The following is a 26,444-nucleotide window of genomic DNA, read 5'->3' as shown; positions in this document are numbered from 1 at the left end:
ACGTACCAAAGCTAGCGCGTCCCTAGGGAGGGTCACATACTGAGGGCACTGGCCAAGTAAGCCGGGTGTGGGGTGTCCCCTGCCCTATGCACCATCTGTAAGACCCTGCGCCCAAACGAAGCCTCCGCCGAGGCAAAGGTGTCTAACTTGTAGTTCCTCACGAAGGGTGAGGGGGAAGACCATGTGGCTGCCCTACATATCTCTGTCCATGACACCTGAGTAGGCCAGGCCGCAGTGGTGGCCGCACTTCATGTAGAGTGTGCTGTGATGGGGCTCGGTGGCTGAATGCCCTGAGACTGGTAGGCCATAGCTATGCAGGTTCTCAGCCACCTGCCTATGGTGGTGATGGTCACCTTTCTTCCCAGAGACCCCAGTTGGAATGAGACAAACAGGGCCTCAAACCTTCTATTCTGCTGGGTTCTTCTGAGGTAGATCCTCAGAGCCCTTCTTACATCTAATGTGTGCCATTTCCTTTCTAGGGGATGAGAAGGGTCCGGGCAGAAATTAGGCAGAACCAGCTCCTGTGCCCTGTGAAAGCACGAACATACCTTGGGTATGAAGGAGGGGTCCAACCGCAACACCACCCTGTCCTGATGAAAGATGCAGAGGTCTTCCCTGACGGACAGGGCCTGCAATTCTGATATCCGTCTAGCAGATGTGATGGCCACCAGGAACGCCACCTTAAGGGTTAAAAAATTTAGTGACACCATTCGCAATGGCTCAAACGGCTCCCCCGTCACGGTCTCCAACAGTTTGTATAGGTCCCAGGAGGGGTACCTATGTACTGGAGGTGGCTTGAGGTTGGACGCTCCCTTCAGGAACTGCCTGACCAACGGTTGCTGAGTGGGTGTCTGGATTCTGCCGCACAGCAGCACTGAGGAGATGGCCGAGACTTGTCTCCTAATAGTGTTGGGGACCAGCCCCCTGCCCAGGTCTGCCTGGAGAAATTCCAGCACTATGGGGACAGTGGCTCTCACCGGGGTCCTGCCCACGGAAGTTACACCATGTGGCAAAGGCCTGCCACGTTGCACCATATATGCGCTCCATGGATGGTCTTCGGGCAGCCTGGATAGTCTCTATCACCCTGGGGGAGAAGTTTTCCTCTCTCAGGATGCTCCGCTCAACCGCCATGTGGTCAACTGGAGCCATTGGGGTTCCGGGTGCTCCAGGGATCCCTGACTGAGAGATATTCTCTCCTGGGGGATTCTCCATGCTCTGCCCACCGAGAGCGATTGGAGGTCTGCAAACCATGGCCTCCTGGGCCAGTAAGGGGCAATCAGTACCAGCTCCGCCCCCTCCCGAAGAATTTTCTGAATTACTCTGGGGATCAGGGGCAAGGGCGGGTATGCATATAGGAGCCCCCTGGGCCACGGGCAGCGGAGGGCGTCCGCCTCCTCTGCCCCGTATGTTCGGTACCTGGAGTAGAACCTCGGTAGGTGGGTGTTGAGGTGCGTGGCGAATAAGTCGACCTCCAGGTGACCGAACCAGTTCATCACCTCCCTGAAGATGGCTGGATGAAGTCTCCACTCTGAGTGGTCTACTTCTGCCCTGCTGAGCCAGTCAGCTCTGGTGTTGTCCATCCCGCTATATGCTCTGCCGTTAGGGATAGCACGTTTCTCTCGGCCCATCACCCCAGCCTCTTGGCCTCTTGCAATAGGGCCCCTGATTTGGTCCTGCCCTGTCTGTTCAAATGAGCCTTTGTGGCGATGTTGTCCGTGAGGACTAGAATGTGCCTGCCCTTGACAGAGTGATGGAAGTGTATTAGCGCAAGGCGGACCGCTCTGAGCTCCAGCCAATTGATGCTGTGCGTCAGTTCCGCCTGGCTCCACTGTCCCTGCGCTATCTGATCCTGCAGGTGGGCACCCCACCCGAACAGACTGGCATCCGTGGTCACCGTCACCCGGTCTGGTGTTCTGAAGACTTTGCCCTTTGTAATCACGGGGGACGTCCACCAGATTAGTGAGCGGGAGACTTCTGCCGGGAGTCGGACCTTGGTCTGGGAACAGCTCCTGCGCCTTCGCTGGAAAGGCAAAAGGAACCATTGTAGGTCTCTGGTGTGAAGGCGCGCCCACGGAACAATGCCAATGGCCGAGACCATAGTGCCTAGCAGCTTGGACAGGGTGGCTAGAGACACCCTACCTCCCAAAACCACCTATATGGCTAGCCGTCTCAGGGAGCTCTGTCTCTCTGTAGACAGAAAAATCTTGCCTTCCTCTGAATCAATCAGAGCCCCTAGGTGGATTAGTCTAGTAGAGGGGTGAAGATGACTCTTGGCCAGGTTTACGGAGAACCCATGTTCCCTTAGCGCCGCCATGGTTGTATCTAGGTCCCATAGAGCCCCCTCAATGGAGGATGACTGTATTAGCAGGTCATCCAGGTAACATTGGATTCTGACCAGAACCTGCCTCAGGTGGGCTGCCAAGGCAGCCATTACTTTGGTAAACACTCAGGGGGTGGATGACAACCCGAAGGGCAAGGCTCGGTATTGAAAATTCTGCCCTAGGTAACAGAACCTGAGGTACCTCCGGTGCTCTCGCAGGATTGGAATGTGTAGGTATGCCTCTGTAAGGTCTATGGAGGTGTCTCCCTGCCTAATCCCCTCCAGGATGGAGTGGAGGGAATGCGTTTTGAACCTCCTGTAGTGTATGAAGCAGTTCAACCGCTTCAGGTCCAGAATCTCCCTCCATCCCCCTGAAGCCTTGGGGATAACGAAAAGGATTGAGTAATACCCCTGACCTTGCTGTTCTAGAGGCACTGGCTGGATGGCTCGGATATCCAGCAGGTGCTATATGGCCTCCTGCATCAATAACCTCCTGGCCGGGTTTTTGGACACCGGGCAGATCCGGAAGAACCCTGGGTGGGCTGGAAAGGAACTCCAGGGCCAGCCCATGTCTGATGGTGTGTTGCACCCACCTATTGGAGGAAGAGCAGTCCAAGCGATCCGCGAAATACGCTAGGCGCCCCCCAATGGGAGGTGAATCTGGTCCAGCCTCAGTGTTTGCAGAAGGAGTGCTCCCGCCTCCTCCTCCGCCCTCTCGAAAGGGCCGCTTCTGCTGTTTGCCTTTCTGCGGCCTATCTGGGTATCTTTGCCTGGCAGCGAAACCCTGCTATTGCCTGGCTCCTGAGTACCCTGCCTCAGAACCCCTGAAAGAGTCCTGACCACGGAAGGAAGTCCCCAAATCCTGTCCCCGGGAGTAGGACCATCTGGGGTAAGGCATCGCTCTAAACTCACCCTTCTTTGCAGTCGTGGGAAGCACCTTCTTCTTATCCTTGTTCTCTACAAGGTACAGATCCAGGGCTGTCCCAAAGAGGGAGTCTCCTGTGAAGGGAGCTGACGCCAAGTGCCAGTTGTGTCGTACCTCGGCCTGCCACTGTCTCAGCCACAGTAGTCTGCGGGATGCGACTGTAAAAGCGATTGCTCTGGAGGCAAACTTGGCCGCGGACAAGGTGGCATCCGCTGAAAACTGGATAGCTGCCACCAGTTTATTGATGTCCTGGTGTGCTCTACTCTCGGTGACGGGGATCTGCTGCTGCAGCTCCTGTAGCCAAAGTAGGGACGTCCGGTTGAAGAAGGAGGCAGTGGTGGCCGCCTTCACTGCCCAGGCCGCTGCTTGATGTCCCTTTTGGAGAGTAAGATCTGCTTTCCTGTCCTCCAACTTCAGGGCCTCCTCTGGTTCCCCTGGGAGGTTAGTTGGGGTGTGCAGTGCCCGCACCTGCTCATCGATGGAGGGCTGGCCCAGCACCCCCGCCATGTCCTTATCCACATTGAAAAATGTCTTATCAGTGGATGTGGGGGTTGGGCCAGCTGTGGGGGTTGCCCACTGTCGTTTGATTGACTCCAGGAAGGACTTGGGGGTTGGCACTGTGTCAGTCTCAATGGCCTTCTCGTCAAAGATGTTCTCAGCCGAGAACCCTTGGAGTTGGGGTGATGCTTCTGTCGCTCTGTTTCCAAGCTTGGCTGCTGCCTTGGCCTTGAACAGGAGCGATTTGTACAATGAGGGCTGGAACAACCCCGTGAAGGCCGGCTTAGGAGGGGGCATACCTTCGTCCTCGGAGAGTTTATCCTCCCTGACTTCCCCCTCCTCGCAATCCAGGTCGCTGTCCTCCTTGATGAGATTGAGGAGCTGGAGATGTCATCCTCCTGGTACAGCAGGTCTTCAGCTGCCCTGGGTGCTGGCACCGCCTGGGGCTGCGCTTGTGGCTGCTGAAATACCACTGTCATGCATTGCTGGAGCACCCGCATCATTAGTTCCTGGAAGTTGGGGACCCCTTGTGGGAGTTGTTGGCTGGGTGCCATGCCCACCTGTGCAGGAGGGGAAGCCAGCGTTGGAATTCCTGTGGGCAGGGCCGAGCCCCGGGAGGCTGTAGGTGGAGGGGACTGCCACCCCTGAGCGAGACCCCAAAGACCTGAGGTGTCAATTGGGATCCTAGCTTGCAGTGGGGGTTCCTCCCCTGTGGCTCCTCTTGAGAGGGGCTCCAGGGGCCTTCCCCTTCTGTCCCAGGCTTGGGGTGGATTGGTGCCCACTTGCCTTCTTGTAGATCTCCTCCAGCCTCTTGTGCCTTCTAGTCTCATACTTGGAGGCTTTGGCAGGCTTGTGACCACCCTCTACCAGCTCTGCCCTGGGGGAAAGGTACTTTCTCTTCTCCTTAGCCTTTCCTCACACACACCCCCGGGCAGCCCTAGTGGTGGTCACTACCTCTGGCTGTCCCTCAGGGCTGCTGTCCATTGCTGCAGGTGCTGGGCTCCTTCCGGCTTCCTCCTGGCTGCTGGGCGCCGCCATCTTGGAACATGTGGTCCCTGCTGGCTTCAAAATGGCGCCCGCACCAGCAGAGGAAAGGACGCGCTTTTTTAAAAGGGAAAACTTTTCCTTTTGTGGCTTATGCTCCTAGGAGCTGCCGAGCGCCTCCCGTGCTAGTCTCCTCGCTCCCCTCTGCCTCTCTCTGGTGCTGGGGGGACTAGGCTCTGCCCGTGTACTCCCTCCAATGAGGTGGATTGCGGCTCGTTCCTTCTTGTTCCAGTGCCTCTGATTCCCTCGCAGCAGGGCTTGCCCTTGGAGAGCTTGTACCCTGTGTTGTAGCTTGCCCGGCAGAGTCGCTCCCTGAGTGATCCTTGTCTCACTCAGATGCCTGGGCAGCTTGCCTCCCCCCCAAGGGGACTTTTGGCAAATTTTTCCTGCCGCTCTGGGAGCTTTCCAGCTCAATTGTGGCTGCTTGCTGATTTTTTCTTCTTTTTTTCTTAAGGCTGCTCTTGGAGATCCAGGATGGCAAACCGTCCAGTTGAGGACAGAGTCGATAACTGGGCAGAGCCTGGTGGGCCAGGGGCGTGTCCCAAGAGCTTATCTGACTCAGTCCAATCAGCTGGAGGATAAGGTCAACCCATCCTGGATAATCCTCCCCCCTCACTATGGAGAACCAATAATCCTATATTGTGACTATTTCTACTGGGATGTTGTATGGAGGTAGTCCACAACTTAAGACCGTTCCTTTAACAATCATTTGAAGTTATGACTTTTGACAGGTCCTTGGACTTAATGCAGCAGCCCCATGGTCATCTTAGCAAGGTTGCAATGCCCCAGGGTCATGTGATCATCATCTGCCACCTTTCCGGGGGGCTTCTGACAAACAAAATCAATGGGGGAAGCTGGATTTATTTAACAACCACATGATTCACTTAATGATAGTGGCAAAAAGTCAAAATCGGGCTGATTCACTTAAGTCTCATTCTAATAGTGAGTTATCCATAGCCTCCTTGGAAAAGAGCTAACTGCAGTATAATGGCATTGTGCTGCCTTCTATAAAAGGCACATTTTTTTTTTGCTTTATAAAGGCATATGTCACATGTAATCCTCTGCATATATTAAAGACTAATCTTGAATTTGTTCTTAATGCAAATGCATCGCTTACCTTTGCCTAACGATTGCTTAATTCCTCACATCTTAATTGCCATCAAGCCACACAGTACTGCAGCTAGTAAAAACTTCAGTTGTGAAATAACTACATGTCTAAGAAACAAGCCTTCTCCAGGTTACTCAGCCCATTATACACCCACACCCCTGGCAAAAAATTGATTGCACGATCACACCCTTATCCTTTCTTTTACTCTGGATTAATTTAACAGCTTTAGTAGGTGTGAATGCAAGGCCACAAGATACCTGACTATAAAGCTGGACAAAATAATACATCTCACCAAGATTAAATTATAGCTTCGGCTTTCCTATAAATTTAGCCACACATTTGGCTTATGGAAACAAAGAACCTCCTTGATTTATTACTGTTTCCTCAACTAAAACAGAAATGGAGCCGAAATACCAAAAAGACATGGGAACAGACCATGTAAGACATTCAAAGAGCTAAGCAGTGTAGAAGCACTTTTTGAACTCTGTTCTCTAACACAGCTTCTGTTTCCCTCAAAAAATATTTCTGAGCACTAGAGCCCTCCAGAAATATAATGTAGTGCAAAGGAAATGAGTGTAGAGTTGAAGAGAGAAACCCAAAACACCAGATACACAAAGAAACAATTCTGAACTGACACAGAATGTTTTTCCACATAATAAAAATCACCAAATTCCCTTGTGAAAAACTGGATTTCTAAAAAACAGTACTAACACATATTTTTAAAAACAAATCTGCATTTTGTTCTTCCACTAAATATTTTAAGTATTTTAAGCAATCATAATCACAGAGCAAATGAAAAAAATATAACATTCCTCAACCTGGTTGCAATAGGCAGACTGGGGAAGATATATTTACAAGTCATTTCATAGGCTATGGGACTGTCTCTAAAGGGTACCATCACTGCCTACTCTTCTATCCACGAACCGATCACAGAGCTCTCTAAGTCATTCTGTAAGACAGAGTTTTTAAAAACCCAGCAACTTTATGATGTGCGGTCTGGCAGGAGAATTCTGGGAATGGAAGTCCACATATCCTAAAAATTGCAGAGGCTGAGAAACATTGCTGTAAGACAAGAAGTCTACAGACAGAAAGAATAGCAGCATCTATTCAGATCAAATTGTATCCTCTCTTAATCCACATGCAGTCATCCAAAAGTTTGGGTCAGGTTTCAGAAATGATGCAGGATAAAGAATGCTGCCCCATCAGATTTGTTGTTGCATGTATGGATTGCAGTCCAGTTGCCTTTTGTAAAAGCGTCTTTGGTTATTGGTACAGGATCTCCTCTCTGTCTACTATATTACATTTCTGCAAAAGGGGTGGGGGTCCTCTATCCTGTGATGAACAATATTTCTCAGGTCAAAGGCTGCAATTCAGCCTCCCAATTGGTTAGTAAGAGTGCAGAAAACCCTCCAATGAAAGAAGGGACAATGTCCTATCAAAATTTGGTGGGAGATGTTATGAGCGGGAACCAGACTGTTCCAGAGTACATTCCTGTTCCTATTTTAATCTAAAAATCATGCCATTCAGATTCTACTATTTTGCTGCTGAATTTTCACAGCGTGATCCCAAAATGCTGTTTATTCAAATTGTGTGGCACATGTAAGTACAAACAGTTCTGCATAAGAAATGGTTGTGCTCTGCTTTTAAGTTTTTCTATACAAGCTGCAAGGGGTCCCAAAGCTTTATTCAATCAGAAGAGTGAATATTCAAGGGCCACAAACTCAGTGCTCAGTGCATCCTTAGATACCCCTAACTTTTCCTAGAAATAACAGAATTATAATCCAAAGGGCCTCCATTAGACACATGAATCCATATTTCTTCTGTTGCTTGTTTTTATCCCCTGGACTTTTGTAATGTGGTTTTTCGTGTTTTACTTTGCAGTTCTGATGGCTGAAATATTCACAGAATGCCTAACCAAACAAACGGAAAGGCATTCAATGCATATATCTGAGGCATTAAAAAATGAAATACTACTGCCGTTCAGATGAAGCTGATATGCATGTCAGATCAGGGTCACCAGTCAGAGAGACCGCTGGGGGTGTGGGGGAGGAGTACAAAAGTTTTCTCCCATGGTGACTATATCCTGTCTAAGCAGAAAATTCAGCAGAAGGGATAGGAGGAGGTATTGTTTTTTAAGTGAGTAAAGCAACAAGGTAGCAGTAAAAACAACAACTCCAAGAAGGCAAGCCAAACAAGCTGCTATCCTCAAGGGCACAAAGAAAACTTAAGGCAACAAGTTAATCAGAGGATTCGGAGAGATACAGAAATGATGCTGTCTTTTGTCTTAACTTTGGCTACTGAAAAACTTTATTCTAAAGATCACAGACAACCACCATTCACTGATTCTGAGCACCACTGTTGATTTTAGCTTTAGAACTGCTTGGGAAAATATGGACAAAGCCTTGTCTGCAACTTATTAGAGAATATGCACCTTTCCCTAGGATTGAACCTGCTGCAGAAAAGATGTGGCTACTTTGGTGAAAGACAAGGGCTCTGCTGGTGCTTGCATGCATTCTGAAGCATTTTATTTATTATATATTTATTTATATATTTATATATTTATTTATTTATTATTTATTTATTTATCCATCCAATTTATATGACCACCCATCTCAATAATGACTCTGGTTGCGTGCAGAATTAAAATGAAATAGAAACAATTACAAACATTACTAAAGTTAAAATACAAAGCAGTGGAGCAACATCAAACCCAAATCATTAACACAATCAAAAAGCAGCTATGTCTAAACTAAAGCTTACCAAGTCTAAAGCCCAGGCATCCATTAGCCTTGTCTCCAACTGCCAAGCTATGGCCTGGTAAACAGGCTGTGGCCCGTTGGGAACCAGGCTGCGCAAGCGGCAGGCGAGTGCCGCACAAGCACACGAATTACATTTGTGCAAGCAGAACATGTGCACACGAAACCATCCTCTCTCCACCCACCCACCCACCATCACCACCGGCCCACAGAGCTGGAAAGGTTGGGGACTGCCAATCTAAAGCCTTCCCTATATCCTAATCCTCCAATGATGCAAATGGTGCAGAATGTAGCCGCGCAGGTAACTTGGGAGGTTTCTCCTTATGCCCATCTGAACTCTCTAGCCTGGAGATCTTGGTAGATCACACATTAAACACGACTCATCAATGTGCCCTAACTGCCAAAAAAAACAATGCAGTTTTCGGCTGCCTCAACAGAGATACAATGCTAAGAAAACAGGAAGTGATAAGAATGTTCCATGCCACACTGGACAGACTTCCCTAGAATACTGTGCCACAATTCTAATCCTCACATTTATGACTGGTTGCAGTGTCCAATGATCACATGATCTTTCTAGTGTTAAACCCGGGGGGGGAACCCCACCCATTTGGAAGAATAGCCTTATTTAACAACTGCATTATTTGCTTTAAAAAAACATGTGATTTGCTTAATTATTGAGGTGATACACTTAATGGCCACTGCAAAAAATGTTGTAAGATGAGATCACTTGAATCCCCCAATTTACAAGCGCAACAACCTTTGACTGAGTTTCCAGTCATAATTTTGGTTGTAAGTTGAGAACTATATGTAGTTTTAAAAAAATCTGTTTGACTGGATTCATTGAGGTTCTTTCCTGCAATGGGGAAACGTGCATTTTCATCTTGTTCAAGTATAGCTGTCCAATCTGGTTTCCCACATCTGCTTCTGTTTGACATTTCTGATTAAACTCGGGCAGCCTATCTCAAAACAACAGGCTCATCCCCGCCCCCTGCCTCCTTCCACAGCCCTACATCTGCCACTTACTCACACTCCACTGCAGAGCAAAACAATCGTTTCCTTTCCTTGTTGACTAATCTAACATTCCTGACTGCTGCCTAGGACGGTGGGGTTTGATAAAGGAATACATCAAGATACACTTGCATTCTCCTTCCAATGAAGATTTATTTTTCTTCCGTTCTGTCGTGTCCGATTCTCACAGAGACTGCTTGGACGTGGTGTCAAATGAGATGGGGACATGGTTCACCTTGACAGCAGACCAGCACTAACTGCAGGGAAGGTGAATGCAATGAAGATGGAGCTGCCGTGGGAGAGAAAAAAAGGATCATTGCTCTAGAATCAATTACAATCCTCCAGAAGAGCAAATGCAGGTGGCTTCTGGATTTGGACCTGACTTCAGAATCCCAAACTGACAGAGCAGCAAGGAATGCCTTCTAACAGCTTCAGCTGATACATTGTCTGTGTCCATTTGCATGAGACAACAACCTAAAACTGTAGTGCATGTGGTAGTAACCCCTCAAAATTACTACTGCAATCCCTTCTATGTATGGTTACCTATTTTGCATGTGATTCAGAAACTTCAGCTCAAATTGTAGCCAGGCTAATCTCACTGGTATCTCATTTTGCTCCTTTTGATACAACTCATTTAGAGAGCTACCTCTTCTGCATGATCCTGGTGGCTCATTCAATCCCACGAGGGGGTCCACCCACAGCTGCTCCCACCAGCTCCTCTGACAGCAACTCAAGATTAGGCCTTCTGTGCAGCGTCTCCTCCAAGGGCTAGGCTGTGCAATGCATTTTTAAAAGTAAGAGGACATATTTAGAGGCTTTTTTAAAAGCCCTAAAATGATCGTCTTTGTGGCCAGCTGCTGTTTAATAATCTGAATTATTTCAACTGTTTAATCTTTGAGAAAGCTTGTTTCAACTACCAAGAGACAAGTAACCAATAGTATAGAAATATATTAGTAATGATAAATGATTCCAAGATCACAGGAGCATTTTGATTCATCCATACATTCCTGGGTACAATAAGAGCTAGTTATTTCTATTGTACCAAGCTTTCCTTTCTGTTTTAATCCTTACCTGTCTGTTTCAGTTATGATCTGCTTTTTATCATTGCAAAGAATGCTGTCCCTATAAATAGATTTCCTAGAGTAAAACAACAAAGATGCAAGCATGCTTAAATTAGCCAAAGTAAAAACAATGCAGGCACTAAAGAAAGAAAACACAGTGTATGCCATGGTGAGAAAAATCTACCTACAGCTTTCTCAATCGTTTTAGACTTTCTTTCCCTCTTTCCTTTCCTTTTTTCCTTCCTCCCTTGTATCTTTCATAAGGTAACAAATATAAAAAGCCAGTTCTAAGGCTGGCAATTGAAGAAAAATCACACCCATCAACTTTCCCACACCAACCCACACAGAAGGTTTCACAGTTGTGGTCTATTATGAAATGGGAGCACGGTAGCATATAACCAGTTCTCACATTCCAGCATCAGATGTTTGTAACATTGTTGAACCTTTTTTAAAAAAAATAACTGCTTTATTTGCCAAGGGCTTGCTGTCATCTCGAAGCTTAACAGTATGATTATGCAGCTAGTTAAGCCCAACACTACTAATGTTTTCAAGTTCTATGTAGAACAGGGTTCCCCAACCTTTTGAACCTCAGGGACCACTAGATTCATAATTTTAAATCCCACGGACCACTAATATGATCTGCCTAATGACTGGGTGGGCGTGGCTAGGTGGGCATGTGACTGGGTGGGCGTGGCCAACTTGATGTCACTCATGCCGAGGGACGCCTCGTCGGCTTCTACTCGCCCCTTCCCTGCCAGCCAATCCTCGCCTCCCTGCCCGGGCTCCTTAGGGCCCCAATAGGAAGCAGTTGTTGGAGCTAAGCAGCCACCACGAGGAAGAGTTGGCAAAATAGTTGTCTCAGTTCAAATCGGATCTGACCGAGAAGGAGGCTCAGCAGAAACACCTCACTGAGGACTACGAGCATAGGCATTCCAAGCAGAGGGAAGATCTGTGGGAGTGCAAGGCCAGCTACCGGTGCCTGGAGGCTCGGTGGGTTGAGATCAGTCAGTTCCAAGCCATGATACAGTCCCACTGGAACAAAGCCCTCGGGCTCTTTGCCACCAGTGGCACTTCCTTCCAGCCTTCACCCAAAGCCCCATACCAGGAGGCCGAAGCAGACCCCAAGTTAGAATTTGTGCCCCTTTCTGACCTGCACAAAAAGACCCCGAAGGGGGAGACTCTCTGCAGCAACACAATCATTCACTGCATGTATCCATTCCAGGGACCACAGTTTGAGGACCCCTGATTTAGTGCAATATAAAAAATGCAAATAATTTTTCTGCAGACCACCAAAGTTTTCTCACGAACCACCAATTGGTGACTGCTGGTGTAGAAACTCCGTCTTCTCACATTACCCAACATTGGTTATCAGCTGCTTCTTACAATCCCTTCACTTATATTTTTGCATTCAGCCAAGAGGGTGGGTGGATGGTGGGAAGGAGATGACAGATTTGGAAGCAATGGGAACTTCCCCAAGTCACTCAACATGCTTATCCTGACCCCACTGTATCTAAAATGTTTCCGACAGGTCAACAGTTAACAAGAAAGGACAAAATACTCACCAAGGCCCTGCACTTTAGGAAGCCTCTTTCATGTATGCATAACAGGGTCATTTCCAGTGAACAAGTTTTGATAGGATCCTCTAAAGAGAAAGAAAATAGTTCTGCCTTCCACACAAAACCACCCTAAATAAATCACACACAGCAGATGCCCAGCAGGGATTCCCTTGCTGTGTGCTTCAAGGTTCAACCTTGGCACTAAGGAACGGAAATATGGGTAATCCCTACAACTGAACTCAACATTTTTGTCTGTAAACGAGACATTTGTTAAGTGAGTTTTGCCCCATTTTACAACCTTTCTTGTCACAGTTGTTAAGTGAATCTGGCTTCCCCTCTGACTTGGCTGGTCAGAAGGTCGCAAAAGGTGATGACCCTGGAACGCCACAACCATCATAAATGCAGGCCCCTTTGCCAAACATCCGAATGTTGACCACATGACCCTGGGGATGCTGCAGTAGACGTACGTGTGAAACATGGTCATAAGTGATTTTTTTCAGTGCCACTGTAACTTCAAATAGTCACTAAACGAATGAGTGTAAGTCAAGGACTACCTGTGTGGACCCTAAGCCAACAGAATCTGAACTCAATTTTTTAAAAGAATGTCAATAATCCAGTTACACCAGCAAAATGTCCATGGATATTCTCAGTCATCCAGGTCATGGTTGTCCCAAAGGTGCTTTTTCAAAAGACAACTGGACTTTTTGGTTTTTCCTTGAAGATGTTTCACTTCTCATCGAAGAAGCTTCTTCAGTTCTGACTGAACTGAAGCTTCTCGGATGAATCAGAACTCATCCAAAACAAAGTCCAGTTCCCTTTTGAAAAAGCACCTTTGGGAGTTACACCAGCAATACCTATATGCTCAAGTAAGATGATCTTTTACAAGATTTTCTGAAACTTCAAAAGAAAAGAGAGTCAAGCTCAGAGTAAACACTATAGGAGAGTGATTTTAAAAAAAACTACCGTATATTTATTTTCAGTGCTCGCAATGCATAGTTCCAGTGCTCTTACTGAAGAGCAGGTAATTCATACTGGATATTTACAACTGAATGTTTAAGGTATGACTCAGCCTTTGTTCTTCAGGACATTGTACATTGCTATTTTCTAGGTCACACAGAACTGCTAAAGGAGCTGTTATTTTGACAATTTACTGTGTTTTCGACAGCATTCTTGATGCTTGAGAGAATCAAGAATACCCCATGAAAACTTCCTTACAAGAATATAATAAATAGCATAGACAACTATTCCTTAGAACCCAAGACATTTTCCTTTCATGTGCACTCGCTTTCTCTCTCTCTTCACTACACTGTGGTCAGCTAAGGAGTTTTCAGTACATTTAAATTGGTAAATTGAGGTTTTCAACCTCATTCAAACTGAGAAATTGAGGTTTCCAGCATCACATGTTATGCAAAGCTAAATATGTTTGCTGAGAAGTCCTACTAAACTCAAAAGAGCTTTATTTTCTAATAAGTTCAATAGTGCATCGTAAACCTACATTCTGCATATTAAGAAATAGAATAATAAATTGTTAACTGATAAACAGCATATAACATATTCATACCTACAAAGATCAGCATCATGCAGGCAATGGTTTTAGCTATGACACTTTTGAGAAGCAAATCTGGGCTTTGAATAAGCAAAACAGAAAGTGCATTGATGTTTCCGAACTTTGATTTTGGAGAAATCTCTTGACAATACCATGGCTAGCCAAGAAAACAAAGAAATCACTCAAAGCACAGATAACCAAATTGTCATCTTTGGGACACATTATGCAAAGACTTCACTTTCTGAGAAAGGAATATCATCACCCTCAGTGGTGGGATTCAATTATTTTTACTACCAGTTCTGTGGACGTGGCTTGGTAGGCGTGGCAGGGGAAGGATACTGCAAAATCCCCATTTCCTCCCGATCAGCTGGGACTCGGAGGCAGAGAATAGATGGGGGTGGGACCAGTCAGAGGTGGTATTTACCGATTCTCCAAACTACTCAAAATATCTGCTACCGATTCTCCAGAACTGATCAGAACCTGCTGAATACCACCTCTGATCACCCTCCTATCTACTATGACCTGAACTCAAAGTTATCATGAAGTCTTCTACTAAATGCCCTAACATGCTTATTTCAGAAAATTATTATATCCATCTATGGTGGATATACAGCCAAGAACAGTTTGGTTCTGAGGATAGGTGGAAAGATCATATTTGATTTATCATCAATTCTAATGAAGATGAAGCAATTCATGAATGTTAAATCCAGGAGTGAAATTTTTTAATACTGTGAATAAGTATGAATAAGATCTACAGAACTTTATGTGTACTACTTCTTACATATGTTCACAATTTTACTGTTTATTCAAAAATCAAAACTAAACATCAATTGGGAAGAGGTTACTTGAATTATCCATAGCAGAATTATGGATGTGTATGTATGTATGTATGTATGTATGTATGTATGTATGTATGTATGTATGTATATTTAAGCCACTGGTGGGTTCCGGATCCTGTTGCAACCGTACCATCCTCCACATGTATGCGGGCAGCACGCGTGAACACACATGCATGCGTCTTACCCTCCAGCGTTGCCTACACGAGCCTCCAGCTGCTTGGCAGAGTGTCGCGAAAGCACCAAAGAATTTAAAGACAGATAAGGAGCATGGTTAGGTGGGTGGACCCTCCAGAGCACCGTACCAGAACGGTACCCGCTCCGATAGGCCAGTACCGGGGCATACTGCCTGCAACCAACCTCTGATTTAAGTGAAGGCTCTCAGTCTTCAGAGTTCTCTCAACTTTATTTTAATAATTGTAAATAAGTAAAACTATTTTAAAATTACTTTTTATCTTCTTGGCATGCAAGCAAAGGGAAAACTCAAAGATTCCAAATCTTTCAATGAAAGGTACAGCACAATCTTATGTTTGTTTTGTCTGGCTGAAAGTCCCATAAAAGTCAACATGACTTTTAAAAATATGTAGGAAGGTGATCATAGTTCTTTTTAGAATACATATATACTTACTTACGTGTGTGTGTGTGTGTGTGTGTGTGTGTCTGTGTGTGTGTGTATGTAGTATGCTCCCTCCCACATTTGGGCATACCAGGTGCATTGACATAACACTTGTATGTATGTATGTATGTATGTATGTATGTATGTATGTATACATACATACATACGTACATACATACACATATGTACATACATCAGGAAAAAATAGAAAGAAAGAAAGAAAGAAAGAAAGAAAGAAAGAAAGAAAGAAAGAAAGAAAGAAAGAGGGAGGGAGGGAGGGAGGGAGGGAGGGAGGGAGGGAGATGGGCGGGTGGACGGATGGACAGACAAGAAAGAAAATGTTTTCTCCCTCCAGTAGATAGAGGACATTAAAAATTATGCTTTACCTCACACCAACTAGGGAGCTTTATGAATGTAGAGAGATTATTAGTTGGCCACACCACTAATTAGTATTGATGTTATCTGGAGGCCAGCAAGATATTGTTACATCCAAAATATCCTTGTGTGCTTCAAAACTCTTTCGTAACAAGGTCAGATAGAAAAACTACTATACCCATATGCTATTTTTATGGCTATATTACACATTTTACAAGAATCACATTTTCATAATTTACCATCACTAACCTATTATCAAGAAATCTTCAAACAGGGCACCTGGTTATTTGAGAAGGTCCTTGAAGGACAAGGGAGTTGTTTGTTGGAATCCCAAATCTCCACAGGGACCAAGTTTTAGAGTCCCCAGGTTTTGCACAGAGATTTAGATCAAAATATGTTACAAAATAAGTAATCAGATGCCATCAACCCATTTGCTACTCTGTCCTTTCAACAGAAGCATGAAAAAAAGCCCCAAGTTAGTTTTGTGGTCTCCCCAAAAGTTCCCCAAGCTATACATAAAGGTAAAAGTTCCCCTCGCAAATATATGCTAATCGTTCTTGACTCTAGGGGGCAGTGCTCATGTCCATTTCAAAGCCAAAGAAACAGCACTGTCCGAAGAAGTCTCTCTGACTGGCATGACTAAATGCTGAAGGTGCATGGAACGTTGTTACCTCCCCACCAAAGGTGGTTCCTATTTTTACTTGCATTTTTACGTGCTTTCGAACTGCTAGGTTGGTAGAAGCTGAGACAAGTAACGGAAGCTCACTCTGCTATGCGGCGCTAAGGATTCAAACAGCTGAACTGTCAACCTTTCTGATCGACAAGCTCAGCATCTTTGCCACTGAGTCACCGTGTCCCTCTAATACTTACTCAGAAAACTTTGGAAGTTCGAAAAGAAAACATATTTGTGAGGATAAAAGAGAGAAAAGACACATACTATTTGGAAGGGAAAATATTAATTCATGAACCTGTTTCCATCATTGCTTTGGCTTAGAATGTTTACCTTAAGTTGTTCATTATTCAAATTCCATCAGAACTCAATGATATAAAGTGTAAGTTTTTGAACACCACCAATCTTCTATAAAGTTCAGTATATTGGAATAATTATATAGTACATACCACCTGCATGCTTTAGCTGTTCTAAACATACTTTTAAAATCTTTTTTTTAAAATCAAGCTCAACCTAAGCAACACTTAATTTATCTCTTTGTTACATTTTCAACTTCAAGTGCTTCTAACATATGTATGGAAATAATTTTCCTCTGAGCTAGAAATATCAAACATGTGAGCAAGCTTTCAAGGTATCAAAGCAAAACTGTAAAAATATACTATTTTTACCTTACTTATTTAAAAACTAATGTCTTTTTAAGACCTGTGACATATCACTTTAGACAAATCTTGCAAGGGAATCTGACCAAATGGCTTGTAAATCCTCCTTGCCTTTTTATCAAAAAAGAAATCAATTAAATATGGATACAGAACAACTATTTCCAGAATGTGTCAAAAACTGATTCATCTTTGGTCTTAGCAAAATAATTATCTTAGCTACTGTATATTGCAGGCTTGCAAAATCCAAAACTCTTTTAGTATATTAATAAATTCTATAAATAGAATAGAATAACAGAGTTGGAAGGGACCTTGGAGGTCTTCTAGTCAAACCCCCTGCCTAGGCAGGAAACCCTATACCATTTCAGACAAATGGCTATTCAACGTCTTCTTAAAGACTTCCAGTGTTGGGGCATTCACAACTTCTGGACAGAAGCTGTTCCACTGATTAATTGTTCTAACTGTCAGGAAGTTTCTCCTCAGTTCTAAGTTGCTTCTCTCCTTGATGAGAGATATTACCAACAACAAACAGATGTTTTCCTTTTCCAAACTTCAGAAAAAAATGCAAAACCTACCAGTATCTTAAAATAGGTTTAAACATCTTAATTTTAGATTTTCATTTTTATGGCTAAAAGGACAGGTAGAAAAAGGATTTGTTACTAGGCACGGGGATGCCCTGCATATATATATACCCCTAGTGACCATATGCCTCTAAATTATTGATGTCTTGAAGAGTAAAGCTTTATTTTTACCGACAGTTTCATTCTCCATATGGAACAGCCTATCTTGGATGCCTCCTCATCTACCGTATGTGACAATTCAGTAGGGTTTTCTTTTTTCAGACTCATCCAAACAATTGCATTGATTTTCCAAATCCTTTAGAATCACATCAGATATAGGCTTTAAAGGTAAGCGACAACATTTCAATTGACACACTATTTGTTTCTTTAATATATTTTGTGTATGATTACCTTCCCACAATCAATCTCACTTCAAACCAACTTTCTACTTCTCAGTTCGGCTGTTTCATTGTTTGCATACATTAAACATTTGCAAGCATATGCTGCAACTCACTAAAAGAGTCATAATTTGTTTTGGTATCCTTCTTAGTTGCCTTGGGCCACCACACCCTTCAAACCCATATGAATATCAAACGCCCTAGAGAAAATATTAAAGTTATTTTCTCCCAAGGAACTTCTCAGTACACAATACTATTTCAGTTTCCATTAATAGATCTTATCAATATAAGGCAGGTAATTCAGCAACAACTAGTGGAGAACTGCCATGGAAAACAATGTCTGAACGAGCAAACATGATGAAAACACAAATACATAACTCTGGTTAACAAAGGCTTAAAAGTATGTTTATGGTTGAAGATATGCCATGGCCCAGTCACTCTCTCTCAGCCCAACTTACCTTGAAGGTTTGTTGTTGTGCGGAAAGGCGGAGGAAAGTGTATTAGATATGTCTGCCATTGAGTTATTTATAAAAAATTTAAAAATGTAGGATACAAACAAATAAATAAATATGGACCCATACAATCCTTATCCCAAGTTGTTCAAAAAGCCATTGCTTTAACATTCACATCCACCGGGACTACAGTCAAAATTGATTCCCACAGTCGTTTTTCCCTCATCTCAAGATGAGTTTTCCAGATTTTGGGAAGCAAAATTCATTTGAAGAACTGGCATTTTGAGCAACTGCCAAAGGCAGAACCCAACTTGCCAAATCCAAGCTGCTATTTGTGTGGCTGCCATAAATCAAAATGCGTGTTTTTAATGACACAGAGTTCCAATTAGCTACTGCCAAGGGATGTCAAAGAGAGATGTCTCCAGATGGGAGGAGAAAATGCTTGGGTGCAACAGCACAAGTTAAAAGGCACTGCAGGAAATCATGTAATTATTCAACTGAGCAGTCAGAAACTATACAAACTTACAGGCAATGCCAAATTCCTTTAACCAAAGTTTTCCACTGAGAGTCATGTATTCACTCCTTATACAATGTATTCAATATATGCAGGCAGCTGTACAATATGTATATAATATTCCAATTATTCTCAACAAGAGAGTTCTTTCACACTCAACATGTCAGTATACAGAACACCTCCTCGTTTTCCATCTAAGATCCCAAACACAGCCAGCCACAGTCTAGTATGTGTTTTATGAATGTGCAATTCCGACCTTTAATTGAATTTACCACTCAGAGATATGCACAGGGTTGGTTTTGAAAGCCATTCCTTACTTCTGTCTTGTTGGAATGCCAACATTTACACAATCAAGGATTTGCAATGGCCAAAGACATCTGGCCACACAAACAAAACATCAGCTGTATTCTAGATAACATAATGGCACAGATAGAAGTCTGACAATCAGCTTGTAAAATGTTACTTGGAAAGTGGGGGAAATAGCTGTTTGTTTTTACAAAGGACAAGCAGAATGCTGAAAGATTAGAAAAAAAATAAATACTCCATTCCTATACAGAGCTACAAAAAAAAATTAGAAAGACAGCCTGAACTGGTTATTTGGAATGCATCACAAACATCAAGCTTCATTCATCCATGTTGAGTGAGCTCTATCTTACCCAATGTATTGCAGATTTCTGAGAAATCATTTGCAGAAAGAAATATTTACAATGTTAAGAAAAATGCTTGTAGCTCAAAATCTCTGATCTGGTCGCCGTACTCTCATCCTAAAATTGTTGCACCAAATGGAAGGGCAATATTCATTAATACAAAGTATTTTCACAAAAGCAATGGGCTTCTACAATTGAAGTAATTATTCAGGGGAATGGATATAGCATTATCAATGTATTTATAAAATCAAGTTCCTTGGAATAAAACCCATCAAATAGAAAATTAATTTGGGTCCAATAACACTATCTGGATACATCCAAAGCCCAAAGTCAACATAATAGAGTTCCCAAATCAAATGGGGGGGGGGTGAATAACCACTAATTGGCAGCAAAAAGTCCTTTAGTGTCATCTAGTGATTACTTAGATTTATTCATTTTTTGCAAACCAGACCAGATAGCCTTAATCTGTAAGCAGGAAATCTCAACAACTGTAGATATTGTTCATGCTACTAAGTAGGTGGCATTAAATGCATAATCTCTGTCCCCAAGGAGAAATCTCATTCATTCCATTACCTGTGAAAGGTGGCTCAACGATTAAACCCAGCTGCCTTTTTTTTAACCAATTGCCCAAATTACTTTCTGCTTTCAGTAGGGTTCACTAGGGTTGATTGGGATGAAAGAAATTCCTCTGTAGGTAATGTGACTTTATTTGATGTAAACATCTCAAGGACTGAGTAGTACATATGCTCACAATTACAGCTATTAGTATCATTGCTGGAGTCCAATCAGGGATCTCCTACCACAGCAGAGCTGTAAAAAAAAACATACTGCAAGACAGAATCCATTGGAAAGCTCAGGTTCCCAACAACTGGGGAGAAGAGATGACGGGTGTCATCCTAACAGCTCAGTACCTCCTTGGCCACAGGGACCAAATTTATAACTAGAACGTTTGATTATACAGATGGACAAGATGCTAGGTGTTCAACTACACACCTTGTTTACACACACTCTTAAGTAAATTAGCAGACCTTCCGCTCGGGTCCTAGATATTTCCCCGGTATGAGCCACCTTCCTGCCTCAAACCCAAAACCGCATTTTAAGTTTGGTGGGGGGGGGGGGAGTAGTAGCAACTACTCCCGATTCAGGAGTGCGCTTAGGTGCAAGCGCTTTCGCAAGAGAAGGCGACTCCCTTTCAGCCGAGCTCTAATGCTAGCTTGGCCCCGCAACACTCTCTCAAGAGAGAGAGAGAGAGATCAAGCAAAAAGATCCCAGAGCCCGGGCAGGATCTAAGCCTCCTCCCTCCACTTTACCCAGCCGATTCCCCCGATCCACCAACGAAGCGGACGGGCTGTTCCGAACCCATCCAGCTCTTTCCAACGCCGGGCGAATGCGAGCGCGCACACCGCCTCTGCCCTTGTCCTAGTGCCAGCGGGAGGGGAGGGCTGAGGGACGGACAGCGCAGTCTTGTTACTCACAGAAAACCGATCCAAGTCCATGGCAGCCATAGCCGAGCAGCTCCGGAGGTCAGTGGCCAGGAGTTCCTTCTCAGGCGCTAGGTAAAAAAAAAAAAGTCGCCTCAACCCAAACCTGCTCTCCTCTTTCGATTGATGCAACTGAATGAATCCAATATGGCCACTTCCTGGAAACTCCCCCTCGTCGGCTGGGGAGAACGCAGACGCGGCCCGCCCCTTGGCGCCCGGGGCTCCCAGCCGTAGGGAAAGTCAAGGAGGGCGCTTTTTTGGGAGGGAGACCCTCGTCAGCCCCTCCGGCTGGAGAAGTCTCCGCGGAGAGGCGAGAAAAGCACCGCGTTAATTGCGGCTCTCCGGCATTCCATCGAAGGAATGCTGGGAACGATCGCTCTTCGCTTGTCTCGATCCCAGGCGGATCTCTGGGCAATCTGTTTGGCGGGTCTGTGTTGTCTGAGAGCTATAAAAGCAACACCAACGTATAAAGATAATGCTCTAGCGCATCATTCATTTTAATATAGCATCATCGCTTTGCAACAGCTTTGTAAAGAAGCCTGATGTCCCTTAACTTTAGGTCAGAGTGCAGGGGTCCAGAGAGATAATAATTCATCTTAAAAAGTTGCTTAATTTAAAAGGGAGCTTTATTGGCATATAACAGAAATGGGCAACAGTTTTGGGGAGAAAAACCTTGCTATTATCAGGCAAAGGAGAACATTTTTTAAAACACGAGGCCTGGGGAAAATAGAAAAAATATCTTGGAAAATCAAAACAGATCTGAAAGATAACACATCAAAAAACCAAGCGGCATGTTTTAAAGCTATATATTCTTGAATTTGGGGCTTCTGAGGATCAGTGGTGGGATTGAAAAAAACTTACTACCAGTTCTGTGGTCGTGGCAGGGGAAGGTTACTGCAAAATCCCCATTCCCTCCCCTCCCCACCTGCCTGCTTTCGAGCTCCTTTCCCCTGTTCAGGGCAACAAAACAAAATCAGCTGGGAGGCACCAGGGGCGGGGCCATCCTATTTGCTGTCTGTCTGTCAGAACTGGCTGAAAACCACCTCTGACAAGGATAACGTGGTGACTATATGTGGGTCATAAGCTGTGGGTTGTATAGGACTGCATACCTGATTCTGTTTCATCACTATAACACAAGTCAAAAGTGTTGTGCGATCATAGAAATTCTTATTGAAGTTGTTTAAAAATTTAATTCAACCTTATCTCCAAAACAAGCCTCATGCTGTAGTTCTATACTCATTTACTTAGGAATAAACCCCAGTGAGCTAAGTAGAACATTCCCAAAAAGAACATATATAGTATCGTTTATTTATTGCATTTATATTTTTATGTTCTTCAAAAAATTGAAGGTGCTGTTAGCTCCTCCTTCCCCTGACATTTTAACTTCATAACAAGTACATGACATGGATTAAGATATACCCTCTAGGCCAATATCAGCCAGTGAATGTTGTATCTGAGCAGAGATTTAAAATCTGAGTCATGCCAAGTAGCAAAACCTAGCTAAATTTGGCTGATCTTCAAAAATGAATCAAAGACATACCATGGTAGTATTTGTATGGGAAACCACCTGGAAGGCCAGCATTACAAACTAGACTGAAAGAAGGTGATGGCAAACATTTCCGTGTTGCTGTCAAGAGAACATTGGGCATATTCACACAGCTCCCACAAGGCAAGTGCAATCTGAAGGAGACTTCATTGTAATTTTCTCAGTCTTAGCCTAGCAACCCAACCATGACCCCAGAGCTGGTTGTGTATCCCTAAAGGCACATCTTAAAAACTGCACTGAGAATTATTTTTCATCTGTATCTTGGGCCTTTGAGTGTTATTGCTTCTATTTCTTTGTTCACAGCTCAATTCAAGTAGATAAATAGCCCAATACCTGGAGTGGCAAATGTTCAAGGATGCCAATGAAGCAGAATGGCTCCATTACTGTATATGGTGTTGCGTCTCAGCACCTCCTTTAATTCTAATAGTTTCTAGGGCAGGGCTGTCAAATTCGATTTTACTGAGGGCCTCATCAGCGTTGTATTTGACCTCGGGGAGCAGGGCGGAGGGGAATGGGATAGGTGTGGCAAGTGTAGGCGTGGCCCAGGGGTGGGTTCCTGCCAGTTCTAACCTCTTCTATAGAAGAAGCTCCACAAATGTACTGTGCCATTTAGAACCAGTTCCAGCTCCCTCCCGCTGCCCATCTGCACCACGCTTGCCCCACCCCCGCTCACTGATCGGCTGTCTCACCAATCACCCTGCCCGCCTCTAAGAGTCCTATCTAAACCTTAAAGTCTTAAAGCTGTCAACTTTGAACACCTCTGGGGGTTGTTTTCTAAAGGGTTAGGGGTGCAAGGGTCTTGTAACTTGACAGCTTTAAGACTTGCACACTTCAGTGTCAGAGTTCCTGAGCCAACATGACTGGAGGAGGAATTCTGGGAGCTGAAATCCACAAGTCTTAAAGCTGTAAAGTTTGAACACCCCTGGGGTTTTTTTTCTAAAGGGTTAGGGGTTCAAGGGTCTTGTAACTTGACACCTTTAAGACTTGCACACTTCAATGCCAGAGTTCCTGAGCCAACATTTTGGTTGCTAAGCAAGAGCGTTAAGTGAGTTTCACCACATTTTACAAGTTGGCCAAGCCACTCCCACTCAGTCACATGGCTGGCAAGCCAGTCCCATCTGGTCGCATGGCCAGCAAGCCACTCCCACAAAGCAGGCCACACCTACAGAAGAGGTTCTAAAAAAATTTGAAACCCACCACTGGCGTGGCCAGTTCTAAATCAGATCCAGAGCACTTGTGGTGACCAAGTGTTAAGGCAGGACTTCACTCAGACCCTCCCTCACTGTCATTATAACCTTCCTTCCTTCCTTCCTCTTTTTCCCTCCCACTTCATTTTTCCCCTGTCAAAAGAATACCAGTTCACAACCCCCACGTGCGTGTGCTGTTCAATGTAAATTGTTGTAAATTGTATCTGGAAAACAGAAAGCAAAATGAAGAGAATTAAAGGACTGTCTGTGAATATAACGTAGGATGGGTTAATCAAAAATAACTCCTCTTGAAATCTGTGGGGAAAAGAAAATATGCTGCAATTTTCAGAATATATCTGATAAAAAGAAAAAGCTAATTGTTGTTCCGTTTGTCTAAAAATATCTTATTTCCTCATCTATTTATATAACCATTTCTCCCCTATAAGCCAGTGGCTACCACTCACAACACACACTTCAAAAAAACAACAACACTGTGCATCAGCCCTAAGCAAGGGATGATGTGATATAAGCCTATAAACAAAGAACTGGGTATCAATTGTTTGACTAGCTGACACTGGCTGACTTGTGATTTGTTTTTTTGTGGTCATATTCAAATTTTTATTCTATGCATATAAAGATAGTCCTTGTTTAGTGACACAATTGTTGTTGTTAAGCAAAATATTCATTAAGTAAAACACAACTGTGCTTATGATATTATTCATCTTTCCTTTGCTTTACAGACCTGCAAAAGTAAAAAAATGTTAAAGTTAGTCATAACCCTCACATTTTAATCACCATCATAGCTGTGAATGATTGCTAAACAAAGTAGTCCCTAAACAAGGACTACTTGTACACTGTCGTGTAATTTTTATTTCTGTTTTAGAATCTACATTTCAGTGGTCTTGTCCTAAACATCCCAGGGTTATATAAAAACATGTGAGTAATTTATTGTGTAATATAATTCTTTATACATGAGTAGCACAAACATTTTCATGTCACATGTTGATCAGTAGCTGAAATAATGATGTTCTTCTGGTTTCAGTGAATTATTTAATGAACTATTCCTTTACTTAGATACATTGTGCTAGCTAAATTCGTCTCCAACATCTGTTAAGATGGCAATGCATGAAGCTGCAAGTACCTAAGCGCCATCTGATAATTTTAAAATTCATTCTGTAAATAGTGGGTAAGAGCTTTTGGATATTGATGGAGATCAATATCAATATATAAAAAGTAGGACTCCTGATAAGATCTCATCATATGCCATAGCAAGGTTACAACCTCCTAAAACAAACAGGCCACAGGACAGTGTCAAAAATATAAATACCAAACATCGTTGGTTTGTGGCTGTTCATTTTAGCTATAGGTCAACTTTCCATGACATATCATAATGTTCTTTTATAGAAGAATATTAAGTGCCTATCCTATATCTGCATATCTGCTCTCCATACTTAAAATCAATTGCATATAAGGGACGCAGGATCCTGATAACTTTTGCAGGTAACCTCACACATACATCTCTTATGTTTAAACCATACCCTTAATTCCACAACTGTTATCCATGTTTAGGCAAATGTGAGCCGAACCCTCCCCTTGAAGGTTTAGCTACTCAACAAGATCCGTGTTCTGAGAAATCAATGAGAGTGTGTATGATATTTGTACCCCGGGTAGATGCTAAATAATCTGGACTAGAGCAACAAATTTACTCAAAGATATACACATCCCTTTAAGTTAGATGCACTTCTGTGTCATTATATGCTTATTGTGGCTATGCTAGAATCAGTGAGGCATCTTATGATCCAGCTATCCTGCATAATTGTATATAACAGAATAATTGTAGATTCTGTTACAATTAACTGCACCTCTCTTGTTCTGAAAGAAACTATTTTCCCCTCCATAATTACCTTGCAAATAGTTTGTGATCTAGGCAACTCACTTTATAAAGCAGAGAAGTTCAGCACTATATTCTGACTCACCTGTGTGGGCATATGTAGTAGAATTTTTTTTTCTTTGGAACAGAGGTATACATTTCTGTAATGCATCATTTACAGTTTGAACACCCAGACATCTTTCATAACAATACACATATTATATTTCTTTATCTTTGATTGACCAATGGATTTAAATTAAAATAAGAGCTGGGTTTGGTACAAGCAAGTCATTTGCACCTCTGCTTTTTACCTCCATTCTTATTCCAGTAGTGTCTCAGGAAAAAAAGGCCCTTTTTATTAGTGTTAAATTTCTTGTGCCACTTTCATTTAACTTCCTGCATAAAAAGGAAATACGTTTAGTAGTCATTTGGCTTTTAACTAATCTAGTACAACCTGCAGTTTAATCCTTCTCCTTTTAAAAAATAATTTTATTGAAGATTTACAATAGTAAAAGCAAATACAAACTAAACTCAAAAAAGAGAGATAGAAAAAATAAAAAAGTGAAGACAAGAAAAAGAAAAAAGAGAAAGGAAAAAGTAAGAGAAATGAATTTTGATTTTCATCATGATATAAACAAATAACTCTTCACTCCCTAAAAGGTTACAAATGAACATATCTTCTTCTTCTCACATATCTAAATGCAAATTCATAAATCATCAACTTTTCAGTACCGGTATCAGCAAAAAATACCTAATGAGTTACCAGAGCTTTATAGAAAAATGTCTGATTTTAACTTTGCTCAAACAAAAATAT

The 26,444-nt window shown here is 43.4% G+C and overlaps 1 protein-coding gene across 11 annotated transcripts in view; it reads right to left on the bottom strand.

The window, feature by feature from the left end:
* The window catches only part of SEPTIN8 (septin 8), a gene marked incomplete at its 3' end in the record, with an annotated part of 119,021 nt that overhangs the window by 74,988 nt on the left and 17,589 nt on the right, over nucleotides 1-26,444 (bottom strand). For 3 of the 11 annotated variants that reach the window (XM_081933999.1, XM_081934002.1, XM_081934003.1), the window contains exon 1: nucleotides 21,022-21,355. The exons of 2 other annotated variants lie outside the window; for them this stretch is intronic. In XM_081933999.1, coding sequence (XP_081790125.1) covers nucleotides 21,022-21,051 — 30 coding nt within the window. In that variant the 5' untranslated portion in view covers nucleotides 21,052-21,355. Of the gene's footprint in view, nucleotides 1-20,838; nucleotides 20,876-21,021; nucleotides 21,356-26,444 lie in introns of those variants that run through there. 6 more of the 11 variants (XM_081934004.1, XM_081934006.1, XM_081934001.1 and 3 more) reach the window with 5 other exon arrangements.

Source organism: Natrix helvetica, assembly GCF_964273705.1.
Source record: "Natrix helvetica genome assembly, chromosome: 1".
NCBI classification, from domain to species: domain Eukaryota; kingdom Metazoa; phylum Chordata; class Lepidosauria; order Squamata; family Natricidae; genus Natrix; species Natrix helvetica.
This window is presented reverse-complemented; position numbering and strand designations above follow the sequence as displayed.